At 33.3% G+C, this 18,497-nt stretch overlaps 2 protein-coding genes across 7 annotated transcripts in view; one reads left to right on the top strand and one right to left on the bottom strand.

Annotated features, from left to right (window-relative positions):
- The window catches only part of LOC126979215 (G protein-activated inward rectifier potassium channel 3-like), a 56,115-nt gene extending 48,226 nt beyond the window's left edge, over nucleotides 1–7,889 (top strand). For all 3 annotated transcript variants that reach the window (XM_050828476.1, XM_050828478.1, XM_050828479.1), the window contains one exon: nucleotides 7,363–7,889. In XM_050828476.1, the coding sequence (XP_050684433.1) occupies nucleotides 7,363–7,580 (218 nt within the window). In that variant the 3' untranslated portion in view covers nucleotides 7,581–7,889. The remainder of the gene's footprint in view (nucleotides 1–7,362) is intronic.
- An 891-nt stretch (nucleotides 7,890–8,780) lies between these two features.
- Nucleotides 8,781–18,497, bottom strand: part of LOC126979213 (G protein-activated inward rectifier potassium channel 3-like) — a 73,678-nt gene continuing 63,961 nt past the window's right edge. For all 4 annotated transcript variants that reach the window (XM_050828471.1, XM_050828470.1, XM_050828473.1 and 1 more), the window contains 4 exons: nucleotides 16,937–17,061; nucleotides 16,385–16,490; nucleotides 13,416–13,758; nucleotides 8,781–11,994 (listed from right to left, as the gene is read on the bottom strand). In XM_050828471.1, coding sequence (XP_050684428.1) covers nucleotides 11,913–11,994; nucleotides 13,416–13,758; nucleotides 16,385–16,490; nucleotides 16,937–17,061 — 656 coding nt within the window. In that variant the 3' untranslated portion in view covers nucleotides 8,781–11,912. The remainder of the gene's footprint in view (nucleotides 11,995–13,415; nucleotides 13,759–16,384; nucleotides 16,491–16,936; nucleotides 17,062–18,497) is intronic.

Genomic DNA, 18,497 nt, shown 5'->3' on the forward strand with positions numbered 1-18,497 from the left:
GCGGCACTGCAATTGTGCTCGTCACCTTGAGACATGGACTCATTTGTCCAGTAATTTCACTAGCTACGGCGCCCTTCAGACCGAAACAGAAGAACCCTTATACATTACTGCTTCATGGTAGAAACAAGAAGACACCGCGCAAGTAAGATAATGCCAAAAACTGTTTGAATAAATTGTTTTGGAGAAAGTTCCTTAAACCGCATTATAGAGAAACACATCCATATGGTAAAAAATATTAAAACTAATAACAGTAATATCTGGACAAATTAAGACGAAACAAATTTACTTTCGGCTTAAAGCGTTTGATAAGCTTTAATTCGTGTCATCGATAGGCATGTTGGTGACGCATTTTATGACTATAATGCCTCAGTTAATATGGTTACGTGTTTGAAAAATTTTAATTATAATCTAATTCACGGCATACTATGAATCCTAGCTTTTACGATTATCAACTTATAATAAAATTATGGGTGTAAATGTAAAAACAACAACAAAGAACTAGGCAAGCTTTTGAATAAATTATTGTTTTCAACTTCTAATTGCACAATTAACAATAAAAAAATGTTCAAAAAATAATGTGGTCTTTGAAAAATTATTAAGATTTCAGCAGTGATATTGATGGAAGTGCATTACTAGTAATATTTAAGTTTGGTGCTTATGGTAAATGAGGAAATGCAAACCAAGTAATGCTAAAATGCATATTGAAAATAATATAGGTAATAGGTATCAACAAAGGTGCTCTAAGAAATCCACCTGTTCTGGGCTGTTGTCTTGCTTTAGCTTACATTTGTATTAGATAACAGACCTCCAAGGACTGTGTGACTTCCACACGAGGGTGCCGTACCAAGTTGCAAATAGTATTAAATCACCAAGGAACTGTTAAGAGATGTAGTCAATGTTTTTGTGCTGGAAAATAGCACAATTAATATCATTACATACATATATACATTTAACGTCCACAAAAGAAATCTCGACGAAAAAACGACCGGCCCTGCGATCACTCATCCAACCTATAGCGGCGATGTTGACCAGATCATCGGTCCATCTTGTGAGGGAGAAAAAAATCTGAAAATCTCTTCAGTCTTTCAGTCAGGGTCTTTCAGTATGTTGTCGCCATTTGAGAAATTTACTGCCCCAATGTACTTCTTTTTTTATGACAATAAGGGACAAAGAAGACGAGCGGAACGTTCAGCTGATAGTAGTTGTAATGCCCTGCCCATTACAATGCAGTGCCGCTCAGGATTATTGAAAAAACCAAAAATGCTGAGGGGCACTACAACTGCCCTCGTCACCTTGAGACATAAGATCATTTGAGATATAAGTCTCATTTGCCCAGTAATTTCACTAGCTACGGCGCCCTTAAGACCGAAACACAGTAAAGTTTACACATTACCTACTGCAGAAATAGGCGTTGATGTGGTACCCATAATCTAGCTAACTAACTTAATAACTTTACAATGTAATGAATATATTTAGGTCAGAACTTTATATCTGTTGTTTACATCGCAATAAGTGTCATCTGATCGTAACTAAAAGTCGATTAGATATCACGGCTCTGTTTAAATTCATTTGAAATGCGATACGATTTTTAGTCTAAGTAATAAAATCGATCAGAACAACTTATTTTATTTGTTACTATTACTGAACACATTTGAAAACATTGCCAATCATTATCACACGAAACTATCGAATCATTGACAAAATTCAATTCAATTATATTAATAAATCGTTAGTATTATGTCCATAATATCACTTACTATGGGCCTTATGAGCAATAAAATAAAACATAACTTTCAAATTGAATAAGAATCATGTAATTATAAAACAACTATATTATAATTAGTCATTTTTATGTGATTGTTCATTGGGTTTTCTCATTTTGGCGCCAATACATTGTACAATATTAAAATGGAGTGTGGTGATAAAGAGAACCGAATCGCTGTGATTGAATTACACAAAGTAGGCATGGAATCAAATGCAATTTTTAAAACTCTCCATACGCTTGGTATTAGTAAAATGTTTGTGTACCGGGCAATGAGACCTTTTCTGCTTGTGACAGAAAACGGTCTACGCAGTCTTGAATGGAAACGAAAGTTTCGGAATTTATCAGGAGGTCTACTCGCATTATCGACAACGATACATTCGGAACGATACGATAATACTCCGAATATATCGCAACTATCCTACTCTAACAAATGTTCGAATTCCTTATCGTTTATCGTTACCATAGACTAATATTTTGATTTTTTTACGATGTTAGTATGAATGAAATATGTTCAAACCTAAACATTATCTGAGCTATGTCGCTGATAAGTGTCAAAAGTCAAAACATAGTTTAGGCGCCAGACTCTGCACCACCAATTTGGTATCTTTAACACATAATGTAAATTTTAAAATATATGTAATGAATATAATATGACCAGTTAAAATTGAATAAATAATACAAAACTTGCGGATAATAAAATGTAAAAAAAAGTAACTCAACCCTTCTCATCGACTTCCTATTTCAACAAAATGACTTAAATTACTTAGTAGTAAAAAAATCCTGTTGAATAGTAAATCACATATAATTATCTCAATAATATTTATTAAGTATGTATATTGTATGGCAAATATATCTATACAACTTGAAACGATAATAGCATCGACAGCCTAGAAGGTGTCGTTGAGATTATCGTAAAAGTGACGTTTGATTATTTGTGAAATTCGAATATTCGTCTCTGACATTTTCAACTAAGAGTAGGGTTAGGACCGACACTATCGAATAATGTTTAGATCGTTCAATCATCGTTTCGACATTGATGACGAAGTAACTAAGAATAGGATTCGACACGACTAATGCCACGATTTATCGAATATCGATTTTAGGAGTAGGCCCCCTAAGCTGAAGACTGGCCGTCGTCTAGTCTCGATCCTAATACGCTGGATTATGATTTATGGTCAGTTACTACTATAAAGATAGTTATATATATATATTATAGTATCCTGTATATGTACAACTATAATATATTCTGATACTACTATAAAGATTGTTGTCATGTCATGTCACTTTCCAACAAAATTGGCACCTGCTTTTTTTGTCTGTTTCACACAAACCTACTGTCTGTATGTGCCTAGTTTATTTAAAATGTCCTACAAAAAAAACTTCGTAGGTAGGTAGGTACCTATTTGTCTAGATGCATTGACCAAACTTAAGTATGTAGACTTCTTACTACCCCCTTATTCATAATAGTCTGCTAACTAAATTCAAATTCAAATATTTTTATTCAAAATAGGATGTGAAATCACTTATTGAAAGTCAAAAAATCTACCACCCATTCCAAAATGAATGCCTCAGGCCTGAGAAGAATGGGCGCTACAAACTCAGCGGGCTTTTTTTTCCATCAAAAATATGTTTTACAAATAAAGTAACATTTACAAAGTAACATTGTACCATTAAACTTATTATTTAATAGCCTGAGGGCGGTCGCTCCATTCCCAATCTGTGGTATCATTAAGAAAGTCATTTATGTTATAGTAACCTTTACCACACAAACGTTTTTTAACAATTCTTTTGAATAACGTAATACTTTTGTTTTGAACATTTTCTGGGATCTTGTTGTAAAAGCATATACATCGCCCCACAAAAGACTTAGCCGAGTAGTAGGCATCATCAGTTTATGTCTGTTCCTGGTGTTAACATTATGGTTATGACAGTTTCTGGCAAATTCACTTATGTGCCTATGATTAGCAGATCAGATAAAACATTGCTAATTCTCAATCTGTCTTCTTCTATTGACCTAAGTCAGAATGAGAAAAAACACTCCTTAGCGGCTGTTTTAAGTTAGCGGACCATTATGAATAAGGGGGTTTATGTTTGTACCTAATGGTTGTGATATATAATGTTGTGTAGTAGGTACCTATTATGAGTATATAGGTAGTAACTTGTACATGTTTTTTTATGATATGTTTTCTTTTGAGACAAAAAAATATTTGTATTAGTATGATTTTGGTTAACAATGCTGAATATTATAATTAGGTATTTTGAAACGTGATGATAAACAATCCAGCTATCGGCATGTTTCTGTTTCCACATGTTATTTAACAAGTATTTACACAATTATATTTGTCAACGCCGTGACTCCATTATCTTTAAAAAAAATGTGTGTGTACGCACGTAACGAGACAAAAATATTAAAAAAGATATTACTCGTGCTATTTTACGTTTGTAGAATGTACAATATATATCAAAAACATAGAAAAATAGAATTTACAGTGTGTTAGTAAATAAAACATAAAAAGCTTATTCGAAGTGGTCTCCATTGGGCCGCAATACAGTCATTTAAGCGTTGAGGCCAGTTATAAATAGAAGGATATCTTTCCATGGGAAAATTATTAAGTGCCAATCGTACGGATTGTTTTAGGGACTCCAAATTATCATGGCGTTTAGGCATACGGCTTGCTAGCCATACACTCTAAAACTGACCATAAATCATAATCCAGCGGATTAGGATCGAGACTAGACGACGGCCAGTCTTCAGCTCTGATAAATTCCGAAACTTTCGTTTCCATTCAAGACTGCGTAGACCGTTTTCTGTCACAAGCAGAAGAGGTCTCATTGCCCAGTACACAAACATTTAACTAATACCAAGCGTATGGAGAGTTTTAAAAATTGCATTTGGTTCCATGCCTACTCTGTGTAATTCAATCACAGTGATTCGGTTCTCTTTATCACCCCACTCCATTTTAAAATCGCAAAATATTGTACAATGTATTGGCGCCAAAATGAGAAAACTCAATGAACAATCACATAAAAATGACAGATTCCAAATTCAAATGTAATATATTATTTTTAATTGTAACAGTATTTATGGCCAGACCAATTATAATATAGTTATTTATAATTACATGATTCTTATTCAATTAGAAAGATATGTTTTATTGTAAGTAATTTATTTAATTCTCGTCCATTGGTTTGGGTTCAGTAGTCCTGAGAGTTACAGTAGGCTTGGTATGATAGGTTGGTTTGGTCTAGTTGACCAAATAACGTCGCGTGTCAAATTTGGGCGTCAGCGTGCGTGCCCATTGTAACAATTACTCTTAAAAACTATCCAATACAAAGTGTAAGTTTCTACCTCCATTAGTAATATATTCGTTAATATTTATCAAGAACACACAAACTACATACAAATTATTCATGTTTAAAAGAGTTGCAAGATTCTCACTGATTGTGGGTACATTCAGTGAAAACGAAAATACTTCCCGCAGTTTTCGGTTATTATCGAATAGTTATATTCAATTTAATTGAAACAGCAGCTTTCAATGCAGTGAACAGTTTTATCGAGTAGGAAACAAACGTATGGATCACCGCTGTTCACATTTTCTTTTAACACCCGAGGAATAAGTCTCGCGAGCGTCGCCGGTCTCTTACTTCCATAGGTGCTGGATTCTCCGGGCCAGTTCATTCCATACTTCAAGGAATGAAGGAATGAAACATTTTAATTGCACTAAAAATAAATTACAATTTATACATAATAATATTGGGCAACCTTATCGCTAATAATCGATCTCTTCTAGGAAATTTAAAGGTGTAAGAGATTTTATTTATATAACACTACAAAAGGCAATAAATTACCATACACACTTTTATACTATTCGATATACCTATCTACGCATAAAAGAGAAGAAATTAAAAAAACGAGTTGAACGACTATAAAAATAATAAGATAAAGCATATTTAAATAATAGAATTAATAGTTATACCATATATTTTTTAATAATTTAATACTCCACTCCAAATTCTCTATATTTGCGGACGATTTGAAGCTTTATGTTACCGCATCCCCTGTCTCCTGTGCACAACTACAAGCTGATTTAAATAGAATATGGACAAGGTGTTACACTAACAATATGTATTTAAATATCAGCAAGTGCTTCCTTATAAAATTTACCCGCAAAAAAAAACCATTGAATTTTGTTTACACGTTAAATAATACAGAAATACAAGAAGTAAGTGAAATCCGTGATTTAGGTGTTCTTATCGATAATCAACTCACATTCAATTCGCACATAGACTCAGTCGTTAAAAAATCTACGCAGATGCTTGGCTTTATGAGACGCAACACCAATGAATTCCATCGTGTAAAAACCAAAATACTACTGTTTAATGCTCTGGTACGAACCCATATTGAATACGCAAGTGTTGTTTGGAATCCTTTCAACAGTTTGGAGTCGCAACGCATTGAATCAATAGAGCGGTCTTTTTCGAGACATCTAGCTTTTTCAACACCTGGAATATCTTCTAGATGCCCTTATACCCAACGCCTCGACTTCTTTAAACTTCATTCACTAAAATCTCGTCGCAGCTACCTAGATTTATTATTTCTGCACAAAATAGTTAATAATAAAATAAATTATTCTGACCTTCAAGAATGCATATCCCTCTCAGTACCCTTTAAATACCTAAGACAGACGATATCCAAGTTCTTTCACATTCCTTACTGCAGAACAATCATTGGACTCAACGCCCCCATCGTCAGGCTTTGTAGATTATACAACGAAGTTAACTCAAAAAATTCAGAAATCGATATTTTCAACGATAATTCAAAAAAGTTTGTAAAAATTCTCGCACATCAAGCTAACCTGTGAAGTTTTTTTTTCTAAGTAGTATGTACCTATATCCTCTTCATTATAAAACCATATAAATTATATCCTTACTTTATATACATTTTAGTACTTAGACATTTTTGACTGTATAAATCACACTGTTCACTGTTACCATTGAATGATGTGTTCATCTTTAATTGTTACATATATCAGAATAATTGTACCTAGCATAAGTTTATATAAATGTGTAATATATGTAATGTTGATGATCCAAATAAATAAATAAATAAATAATAATCCATTAATAGTTATATCACAGAGTAGGGTAAAAAAACAAATACTTAAGTGTTATGTGTTATATTTTCAATCAACGACTTGTTTCAAGCATTCGTTATTAATTATTAAGTTTTAAGCGTCTGAGCTTTCCTTGTATTTAAATAGCTAGACAATTACAGTCTGATAGCCTCAACCACAAATTAGCGGATTATAACCTTTGCGATTGCAACGGGCAACTACTAGTTTATATGTTTATAGTATATGGAAGAAAATGCCTTTGAAACCGCACTGTGCAAGAATCCAGATCGTTATTGGTTCATCGGTCACGGTTATCAAAATATGATAAACCAACTCCTATTCAAATAAAATATTTAAATTATTCTGTTTCCAAAAAGGTTATCACTTTTTGATATGAATCTTTACAAAGGTAGTTAATAATTTATAGTATTAGTAGTCAAGCAAAATGTAGATGAAGCACTAAAATGAGATATTATTTTTCAGGTTATATGAACAGCTTGTCAACACCAATTGTGCCAGTATCTCCTCTCTCCAATATTTCGGACCGACTGGTTGCAGACGCCATCAGGAGAGCCAGTTTAACAAATAGACCCACTTCAATCAAATACCCTCCAGAGTTCTTCAACGCTCCAGATCATTCATCGTCCTCCAGCGAGGAAGAAAACGTGAAAGACAAAGCAAAAGGTGTGAAGAAAAGTTGATAAACATTTTATGTTACCAAATAGCGCCATCTTGTGGTGCACTCATTAAGAGTGTTAAGTGAGTAAGCTAGTTTGTGGTATAGCGCCATCTTGTGACGAATAGAAAAAGTAAACGTTTTATGATGATTGATGATTTTAATTATTATTATTACTTCTTGATAACATTGACTCAGTTTTATTGAGTGTTTATTACAATATTATATTAGTAGATAGCACAAATTGCTCATTTATATAATAATATAATTAAATTGTTTGCTTTGAAAGTTCCGTATTAACTAGATAAGTTCTCGTATTAAATGATAAATATTTGTTGTTGACTTTAAATTGCAATAATTAAATTCCAAACATTTACCGACTTTGTTTATTATAATTTAATGGCCTCTAACATCTTACTAACTGAATTAAGAGTAGGTAGGTACACAGCATTAATGTAAGTATATTCAGGTCCATCGTCCATGGTATTACCACGGACGATGGACCTATATTTACGATACTACATACGATTTAGTTCTATGAAGAAGTCAAAATTTAACTGGAGCATTGTCAAGTTTCACCAGTTTCACAGGTTCCTTTGCACAGGTTGCCGGCTAGATTATGGGTACCACATCGACGCCTATTTCTGCCGTGAAGCAGTAGGTAATGTGTAAACTTTACTGTGTTTCGGTCTTAAGGGCGCCGTAGCTAGTGAAATTACTGGGCAAATGAGACTTAACATCTTATGTATCAAGGTAACATGTGCAATTATTGTAGTGCCGCTCAGAATTTTTGGGGTTTTCAAATGTAATGGGTATACGGGTAACAATTACCATCAGCTCAACATCCTGCTCGTCTCGTCCCTTATTTTCATTAAAATAATTAAAATATCTCAAAGCGGCCAAATTCACTTCAACCAGAAGACGTCCACTGCTGGACAAAGGCCTCCCCCAAAGATCTACACGACAATTGGTCCTGCACTGCCCTCATCTACCCTCATCCAACCTATTCCGGCGATCTTGACCAGATTATCGGATCATCTTGTAGGGGGCCTACCAGCAATGCGTCTCCGAGTTCGTGGTCGCTATTCAAGGACTTAACTGCCCCAACAGTCATTCGTTCTTCGAGCTATGTGCCGTGCCCACTGCCACTTCAGTTTCACTATCTCAAGATCGCGAAACCTCCAAATATTCATATTTTACTTAAGATAAAGGAGAATAAAACTCATTTATACAAATGTAATATTTTTTACTATTCTAAAAACATGATAATATTGATAAAAGCAATACATTGAAGTAAAGAAGAGGCGCCTGCGCATCACCTTTTGATAACATGCTGGGTATTCGATCAAATTAAATTAAAATAATATTTTGATCATGTCAGATACAATATATTAAGCTGAATCAGTGCCGGATTAACCACGTAGTAAAATTAGGAATTGCTACGGGCCGAGAAGCGGGCGCGAGAAGGTGCCTCACATATTTAAACCATCTCTCTCTAACTCATCTCTGCTTGATTGAATTAATTAATAATATTAATTATTTAATAATTAATTTAATTAATTTCTGAATTAAACTTATTAAGATGTGGTTAATGGAATTCACTTGAAGTCACAAAAACGTGAAACTTTTACATTTAAGACAATTCACGTCAGACTCTCGATAACAGACTATTTCCAATATAGACCAAGGGCTCTCTGAAAGAATTTGCTACGGGCACCGCGTTTGCTTAATCCGGCATTGATGGTAAGTAAATCGCTTAATAATAAATTAGTTAAAACAACGTTCCGTACGAGTGTATGTTATGAGTAATTTACCTTTAAAACAACTTCAATTTATCATTATCTATAATTTTCCGTGTATATAAAATAATCCATTTATGAAGTGCTGTCCATTTGTTAAGAATTATCCATTTATTATGAAATAAACGGATAAGTCAAAGTTTCGTAGTAGCGGGCCTTGACGATGAGAGACGTCATTTTTGTAATATCGCCAAGTTAAAGGAATATAAGTTTTAAAATTAATAATAGAAAGATCCTTTTAAAGAGTAATTCCATAATCTGCTTTTAAATATTAAGTTTTCAGTGCCAAGTTGGAGCAAGGACATCAAATACACAATTCGACTCCGTTGAACTGTTAAACAATCCAACTGATCATATTAATATAAGTTAATTTCTCTAACTTACAAGGACGATTGAATAGCTATTAATTTGGCACACCAATTTTATACAATTTATTTTTTGTATCTAATCTAATTCTGAGGTCTATATTGTATAAAAGCACTTGTGTCGTGCAGCAGAAAGAAAGTCGGTCAGTAACCTTTGAGTTCTTGTCTCTGTCGCTCTCGTAGAGTGAACTTGGTTTTGAATGTACCCACTTCTGATGTATAGTACTATCTATACGTAGTATTGTATTACTCTCTTTTCTACTTCTTTTTGAGCGAATTTTACAAAGGTTAATGACCAAAATTCTGTGAACTACTTTATCCAAGTACTACAATAATAAAAAAGTGTTAGAATACACGTAGTTTTGAAAGATTAAAATATATTTTGTATAGCCCAAATAAAAGGTTGCTTGAGTTTAGACGAGACAATATATATTTCACTATTTTATTATAAACAAAATAGTTGAGGTTATTATTATTAAAAATAATAATAGTTGAGGTTCATGATTTTCAATTAGCTACTTACATACAGATATTGCTCTAACTTAACGTTATTCGTGATCATTATAAAAGCATGTTTCTAAAATTACTCATAAACTTATTACACTTATTTAAATACTTAAGATGGTATGGCTGGATGGTAGGATGGTATTAACATGGTATCTATTGAATATTTTCTGTTTCTAAAAACCAATATTTATTTTAAAGGAACTATTATAATTCTGTTGTAGTCGCGTTTTTTCTTCTTCTTTTAATTTGACTTTCGTTCTTTAATTTGAAAAATTAATTCTATATACCATCGCAACAAATCTTATTCTTATACAAACATCGCTTTGAGATATTTGTACATTATATTTAAGAAATTCAAAAATACTGGTTACCATAACGCTAAAGAGCCATTTCATTGAATTACGTTTGGTATTTTTAAGCTTGAAGCTCTAATTACTGTTCTTATAAATATTATCATTATTAAAAATCGAATGTCATTTTGAAGACAAATGCACAAGGACGACAATTTTTTGAAGTAAGTATAAAATATTATGAATTCTTTTGTAATTGTGAAATTGTTCTATTTTATCCGTTCAATGTATGCAAAAAATTGTCATCGTTGTTAACTAAGCAAAAAGCTATGTCATTTGGAAGAATTATTTTCTATCCATAGTTTGACTGTCGATAGAAAACTCCTATTAACTAAAAGCCTTAAATGTAATTAACTAGAGTTGAAATTCGCTAAAAAATATTAAAAAACCTACATTTGGTAGAAATTTGGGAAGCCACGTTAAAATTTAGCTAAAATAAATACTATCATATTCATATTATTATGAAAGTTACATCAAGTAATAATATATGCTGTAAGTTATGATATTATACTTAAATAATATTATTATTTAAGTTAAAATATTATTTGTAGGTATTTCAATGTTTAATTTGGAAGCAGCATCACCAATTCAATATTTTCTAGATTACGTAAATCAGAAATAATATAAAGATGAAAATCAATTCACAATGCTATTTTTACATCATTTTAGCAGCATTAAGTATCAGGCTCAGGTGCAATTATTTGGTTATTTATTATTTTATAATGAAATAAGCTTAGATAATATATATACGTCAATAGTCGTGACTACAATTCATTGAAAATAAAATTACTTATAACGTTACATAAAACGCAGATCATATTGGCAGACGGATGGATATCTTGGAATATCTAATTGGACATATTAGGAGTTCTGAATATTATGTCATTACAGTTTTAATATATCTGTTAATGATATAATTTCAATAATAATTGTATGGACCAAATTAGACTTTTATTCGTTAAATAGCACATTACTCTAATTTTAAATTCTAGTGTTTTAAAAACAAACATAAAGAGAATCACAAATCAACAAAATGAGTGCAGTTTATATTAAGTATTATTTATTTGGCAAAATATAATAGATGTTTAATTCATTTGCACTAATAAATTTAATTTACTTAATTTAATAAGCTGTTGGCACTTGAAATACTATAAAATACTATAAATCTCTAGTAAAGATTTATTAATGCTCTTTATTTGAAAGATTTCTTGGCTTAAATTAATATACAACATTTGAGAAGAATTCTGAACATAATGCACCTGATTATTTTGAACTATGGGTCTTAAGAGGTTGCTGTGGTTGTATTCGCATTAATTATTACAATTAGAAGTTCTTATCAAGCTGGTTCTGGTGCTGGTGATGTCACCAATATGGGGATCACAGTTGTTTTATCTGATATTTGGTTATCGCTTGGTGATCTGGAAACAAAAAAAAAGCTGTTTAATAACATTGCTCAATGTGTTAGTCAAATTGGAAACGAAATTAAATAATCTCGTTAGAAGAACGTACGAATAATAAGTAAGTAATTATTAAGGTTGTCTGGCCACGTGTGTGCGCTCGGGTTGTTTTGTTCTACACGAAGCTATCTCGCTCAAAGTCACGCGTTGCGAGTGTACTTTTAAATTTGCCTTGGTACCGACTTCAAAGATATCAATATGTAGTACATACAAATAATAGTATTTTATTAATATTAAAGGTAAAGGTTTGTTTAATTTACTTTTGTTATTTTACTTTTTAGTGTCAGTTAATAATAATAAAATATAATCAAACTGAATGAAAACTCCTAAAAAAGCCGTACACAAAAAACAATTATATCTGCATGATATAATTGTTTTTTTGTTTTTGTAGACAAAATTTTTTAATATATAATGCTAAGAAACGAGAGTTGAAAAGTGTGTTATGTCTCAAGGTGATGAACGCAATTGTAGTGCCGCTCAGAATTTTTGGGTTTATCAAGAATCCTTTACTGCACTGCATTGTAATAATGGGCAGGGCGTATCAATTACCATCAGCTGAACATCCTGCTCATCTCGTCTCTAATTGTCATACAAAAAAACCTTTTCATTTTTTGAGATCTTTGGGGGAGGCCTCTGTCTCGCAGTCTTCCATATGATATGATGGTGATGAATATACTGCTACTTCGGCATTAAAAAGTGGTCGGTGGAACGCTTACAAAACTTCGTTTGATAGACGGTGAGTTGGTTGAGCAGGCCCTCCAGTTCTAAAACCACGGGATCGTGGCAATTAGCTATAGGACGAACTGGAGGTTCTTTTTTGATCAGGAAAAGGCACAATGGACGATAAGAATCTGTTTTATAGAAAATCTCATGTGCTTGTTAGTTTTTTTTTCTATATATAAAAAGGGTAAACGGGCAAGAGGCTTAGGGGATGGGGAGTGATGAGGCAACCACCCATTGATGTCCAACAGCAGTTGTCAGGAGATGCGTTGCTGACCTTTAAGGTGGGAGTATGCTGTTTTGTTGAAGGTCACTAATTCATATCAGTTCAGGGAAAAAGCAGACGGTAATTTATTCCACAAAGTGGCTGTGCGATGAACAAAATAGAAAAAGAGGCAAGAAACTTGCAAAAAGGTTGTGGAATCTTAGACGTCATCGTGATGCGGGTGATATTTAACATTTTGACGTAATGTCCATAAACCCGAACAGCTCCTCTGATAAACTAGATAAAAGATGTTAGATATAAGCTTGTGATTGCATTGACACCACACCCTTAAAACAGAATTAGAACATACAATTTTATCGATAATTTGAAGCATATATACTCGTACGTATATCAGCAGTTTTATGCTATATACTACGATACTCAAATACCAACTTACTTGCTTATCCTATTGATGTCTATATGGCCGTTAGCCAAATGGCCAATACCATTCGGCGTAAGCCCGTGAATCTTCTTCATGCTAGCGTGACTATGACTCCTGTGGATATCCTTCCCATCTCTCTCCCCGTGCTTATCCTCAACGGCTAAATGTGTGTGACTGGAATTCTTATATTTTTCATTGACGTGTTGCACAAAGTTGTTTTGGGCCATTAGTCTGTTCTCTCTTGCTCTCGCCTCAGGGATTTTGATTTCTATGTGTTCATCCAGCGACATGGAATCTACGGAACTCATGTCAAGCGTGTCATTAGAGAATGTCTTGGGAATAGTGCCTAGCATGCGATCTGGAATGGGACATAATTCGAACTTAGCATGACAATTTTATAGAATGAGTGCATGCATCTTAGATACATGTTATTATTGATATAATAATAATAAGCATATTTCTTCAAGAGTATAGATTACATGTTTTAATGTGTTAGTAACGTTAAAAAATTAACCTTAAACTAATGTTATTACTTAAATTATAATCTCAATCCCATCCGGTTATATGCCTTCTCCATCTTCTTCCACAACTCAACAATTTTTTGCTTTCTCCAGCCAGTTTTTACCTGCCACTGTAAGAGGGTCATCACTCCACCTCATTTTGGGCCTATCTCGGTATCTGAGGGACCACTCCATCTTGTGGCTTTTAAAGTCCATCTTTGGTCTGGGATCCTAGTCACATGTCCTGCTTATTGCCATTTCATTATTAATCCGTGTTCAAGGACATCTGTAAGGTTTGTTTTTTTCCTAATGGTTTTGTTTCATATTTTATGTTCCTTTCTAAGCCTCCAGATACTTCTCTCCATGGCATATTGTATTGAAAGTAACCGATGTTTAATTTTCTTTGTGTGCACTCGTGTTTGGCTTGCGTCTCTTGGATCTCCTATCTTATAGAGCAGTATAATTTCTGACTCACACAATTGATCTGGAACAGTTACCGATTCTACCACCATATTTTAATTGTTTTGGGCTCTATAGCACTTATTTAATTCAACAGACTTTTCTCTAAGATTGTCCGTCTGTAATTTTGATAGTCTTCTCTGTTTGTCATGTGGGTCTTTCTATACAGGGTGTCCCAAAGTTATGGGACATGAAGGGAAAGTACCTTTAATATCGAAGATAGGCTATTTTACTGAAAGAAGACTATGTTATTTTTAAAAGTTAGTAATCCTGCATTCAAAGATTTTCTAAAAAATACTTACCTCGTCTGGGAATCGAACTGTCTTAAATGTAAAAAAAACACCCCTACTCTTATGACGCCAATCGAAAGAATGGCCTCAAACTAATAACTCTTCTTATGTAACATAGTATTTTAAAAGAAAGGAACAACGTAAAATGTATGTTTTCCTATTTGGATTGATACGAATGGACCGATTAGAATGCCGGCCAGAACACAGGATCTTTGTTTTGTTCTTAGCTGTCTTTAGTTCCGCTCTTTTCTTTATTCGTTCTAAGGTACTATTATTGAATATTTTATGTTCTTCTTTGATGCTTTTTTCCTTTGTTATTTTAAGACTAGATATGATTGCTTCTTCCAATTTATTATAATAGGATTCTGGATATAATAATTAATATTTTTGAAATAATTTTGTTTCGATAAGTTTTCTTCTAAAATTCTACTGTAATTTTCTGTTTCTGTTTCAGTTTTAACTGGATTTGTGAATTGCTTGAAGGTTTTTCTGCTCAGATTTAGTGTTTTTAGAATGACCGAAGCTCGCACAAGTCTACAATCAGATGGGATGTCAACTTTATTTAGTATTTCTATGTTATAAATATGTTTTGGTGTGTTGCTCAGTATGAAGTCTACTTGTTACACATTTTTTACATTTTTAGTATACATTTTTTATCTTGTCTCCTGAAGAAATCCAGGTCCATTTATGGCTAGGCTAGGTTCATTATATAGGCCATAGTTTATACTCATAGGCATATTGTAAAAGTCTTTCTCCTCTTTCATTTCTGGTGCCCTAACCGTGTTGTCCCATTATTAGGTGATCGCGATTCTAAACGCGTCCAATCTTTACATTAAAATCTTCTAGATCGTGGGTTTTATTAAGATCTTTATAGAATTTGCTGATATCGTTGTTGCTTGCCTTTGTAGTAGGTGCATAAACTTGTATTAACGATAATACTTTGCTCTCGAGTCTTATTTGAAGTAACTCTTTCGGATATATCGTTAAAGTTAACTATATTGTGTTTTAAATTTTTCTTTATTAAGAAGTCCACTCCATGAAGACCTTTTGTTTCGCCTTTAAAACAAAAGATATGATTTGTGTGTTCTTTAATCTCGCATCCTATTCTTCTGACTTCAGCAAGGCTTACAATATCATGATTTACATTTTCTAGTGCGTGGATCAGTTCTAGAAAGCGTGTTGTTGAAGCTACTGACTTTACATTATACGTGCAAATTTTTCATGGTTGATCTATGTGATGGAGGGTTTGGTCACTTAAAATTTCACGGTGACCAGCCGGATTGGGATTATCCTGTCTGCGGTTGGTAGTGTTTAATTGCTGCTTAGTTTGAGATGAGTTAGAAGTATTAGTTTGTAAGTTCGTTTTAGGTCTTATCATATCGAATGCGTTTTTTCCTGTTTTCTTTTGATAAAGAAGCCTTTGATTTCTTTTTGGGAACACTATTAACACTGATATTATATATTATTGATATAGTAGTGGCAATATCGATACCTCAGTTTAGTAACACTTTGGTTTTAGAAGTTATCATATTATACCCTAGTAACACTGTGCTTTCGAAGTTATTATATTATCACCTACTAACACTGTGATTTTAGAAGTTATGATTTTATCACTTACTAACACTGTGGTTTTAGAAGTTATCATATTATCACCTTTTAATTAATACTGTCATTTTAGAAGTTATCATATTATCACCTATTCACATAGTGGTTTTAGAAGTTAGCATATCATCACCTAATTTTTGTGAAGTAGAGACAGTTGCTCGAAGCTCATCCAACTGCTTGGCAGAACAAAGTGGCGTATCGACTTCGTAGGTGTTGTTGAAGCGAGTGTAGTCAACCTGTAACATATTAATAGTATCACTGATACTGGCGTGACAACTGTTACGGCCATATCCAGTATATTACACTAAGATTGAAAAAAAAACTAATCTATTGCTGGGTTTCATCCGAGCGCTTTTCCAACTGAGCCAACCGTTCGAGTGAGGTATGGTTCGTAAATCTCAGTATGTTTAGTTCAACTTCTCAGGTTGTGGCTCTATCTACAGGATCTACTTTACAGTTGATAACCTGCTCAACCCCAATAATTGCATATTAGAAAATCGACTTGAGATGTCACTCATTCAAATCTAAATGATTTCGAGAGTTCGCGGGTTTGAGTCCCGTATCGTTCATAAATTTTGATTAAAAATTTAATTTAATTAGTCCCAGAAGTGAGGTATCACTTTATAAATAATAAATTGTTTTTCCGAATTTTCAAAATAAGTAATGTTTAATTTGTACTCACCTCATATTCACCAGTCTCTTTTCTAAAGGAGACCATAGTTTCAAAACGATGACCCCACAGTATCTCTGATGGAAGGAAACTGCTTCGCGCCTGAGTTGTCATACCAGTTGACTCGATCACACCCTCTGAAATATATAATTTTATTTCAAACATCTGCCAATACAAAGTTTCGGATCGACTTACTGTTTGAAGTTTTACTTCTTTTGGTGCATTACAGAAAAATTACTGACGTTAGCTCATCAACTACACCATAATATGTATATGTCGCAGGGATATGATAATAAGAGTGATTTGATCAAATGCTAGAGTTGGTTCCGTGAAATGTTAAAAAGTATTTTCTTTGGTATATATAAGGTTTATTTGGTATGACTTAGACATAATTTGGTAAGAATTTAGTATCGTGTCGCAGGTGGAGGAGGGGTGAGAGGGGAAGGGGGGAGGGAGCGACACATTGCACACTTCATCACATTGAGCGGCACTACAATTATTGCGCTCCTGACCTTGAGACATAAGATGTTAAGTCTCATTTGCCCAGTAGTTTCACTAGCTACGGCGCATATCATAACCGAAACACAGTAATGTTTACACATTACTGCTTCACGCCAGAAATAGGCGCCGTTGCGTTACCTATAATCTAGCCGGCATCCTGTGCAAAGGAACCTCCCACTGGTGTTCATTATTTTTGATTAAGTAGGTATTTAGATCAAAAGTACAGAAAATGTTCCATAAATAACGCTTACAATCTTGCATAATCTACCATCCATGTACGATGTTCGATGTAAAGTTCAGGGCAAACTACCAAGTGACTGTCACAAAAGTGCCAAGTATATGTGACAACGTGTTGTACGGAAATATCCACGTCATTATTGAGACAAAATTAAATATTTACGACGAAATTATTTTTGAAGTGAAAACTTCTTTAGCGGCGTTGAGCACTTTTCTTGTGATGGGTATAAAATGTTAATCTCGCATCAGGACACATGGCATGATCGAAAATTCGTAAGACAGTTGGTGAAATTAGGTATGAAAGATTTATACTTTTAACTAAATATAGTTCGGCTATTTCAATTTAATGGTCATACGGTCATTGGACCAGTGATTGAATCATTGTGACTGCGAAGCCGAAACACCGAGAGGACGAGAAATCGAATCTCAACCGTGAAATATTCTTACAGTTGAATGATTTGGTTTTTAGCAATGTTATTACCGAAGACTCTCCCCTTAGGCGATAGTTATACATGTATTTCTTTGTTCAAGTTTTCACTTCTACCGGCACTCGGAGTGCAATATTTTTGGATGTTTTTATATTAATGTATAGAGATTACATAATGATACACATATTTCTTTTGAGACCTAATATTGTTGTTGTCCATAAAATATTTTATTTAATTTTATATTGCTACAGAGATTTGATATGCTTAAAGAACTACTACTTCAAGACTACAATCTACTATTACTACTATTGTAGAGTTACTTTTTTAGAACTAAAAAATTATTACATTTTTAAATTTGAATTTATCCAAGTGTATTATTTTGAATAAAATTAGCTACGACAATCAGT

Source organism: Leptidea sinapis, chromosome Z (genome assembly GCF_905404315.1).
Source record: "Leptidea sinapis chromosome Z, ilLepSina1.1, whole genome shotgun sequence".
In the NCBI taxonomy this organism is placed as follows: Eukaryota; Metazoa; Arthropoda; class Insecta; order Lepidoptera; family Pieridae; genus Leptidea; species Leptidea sinapis.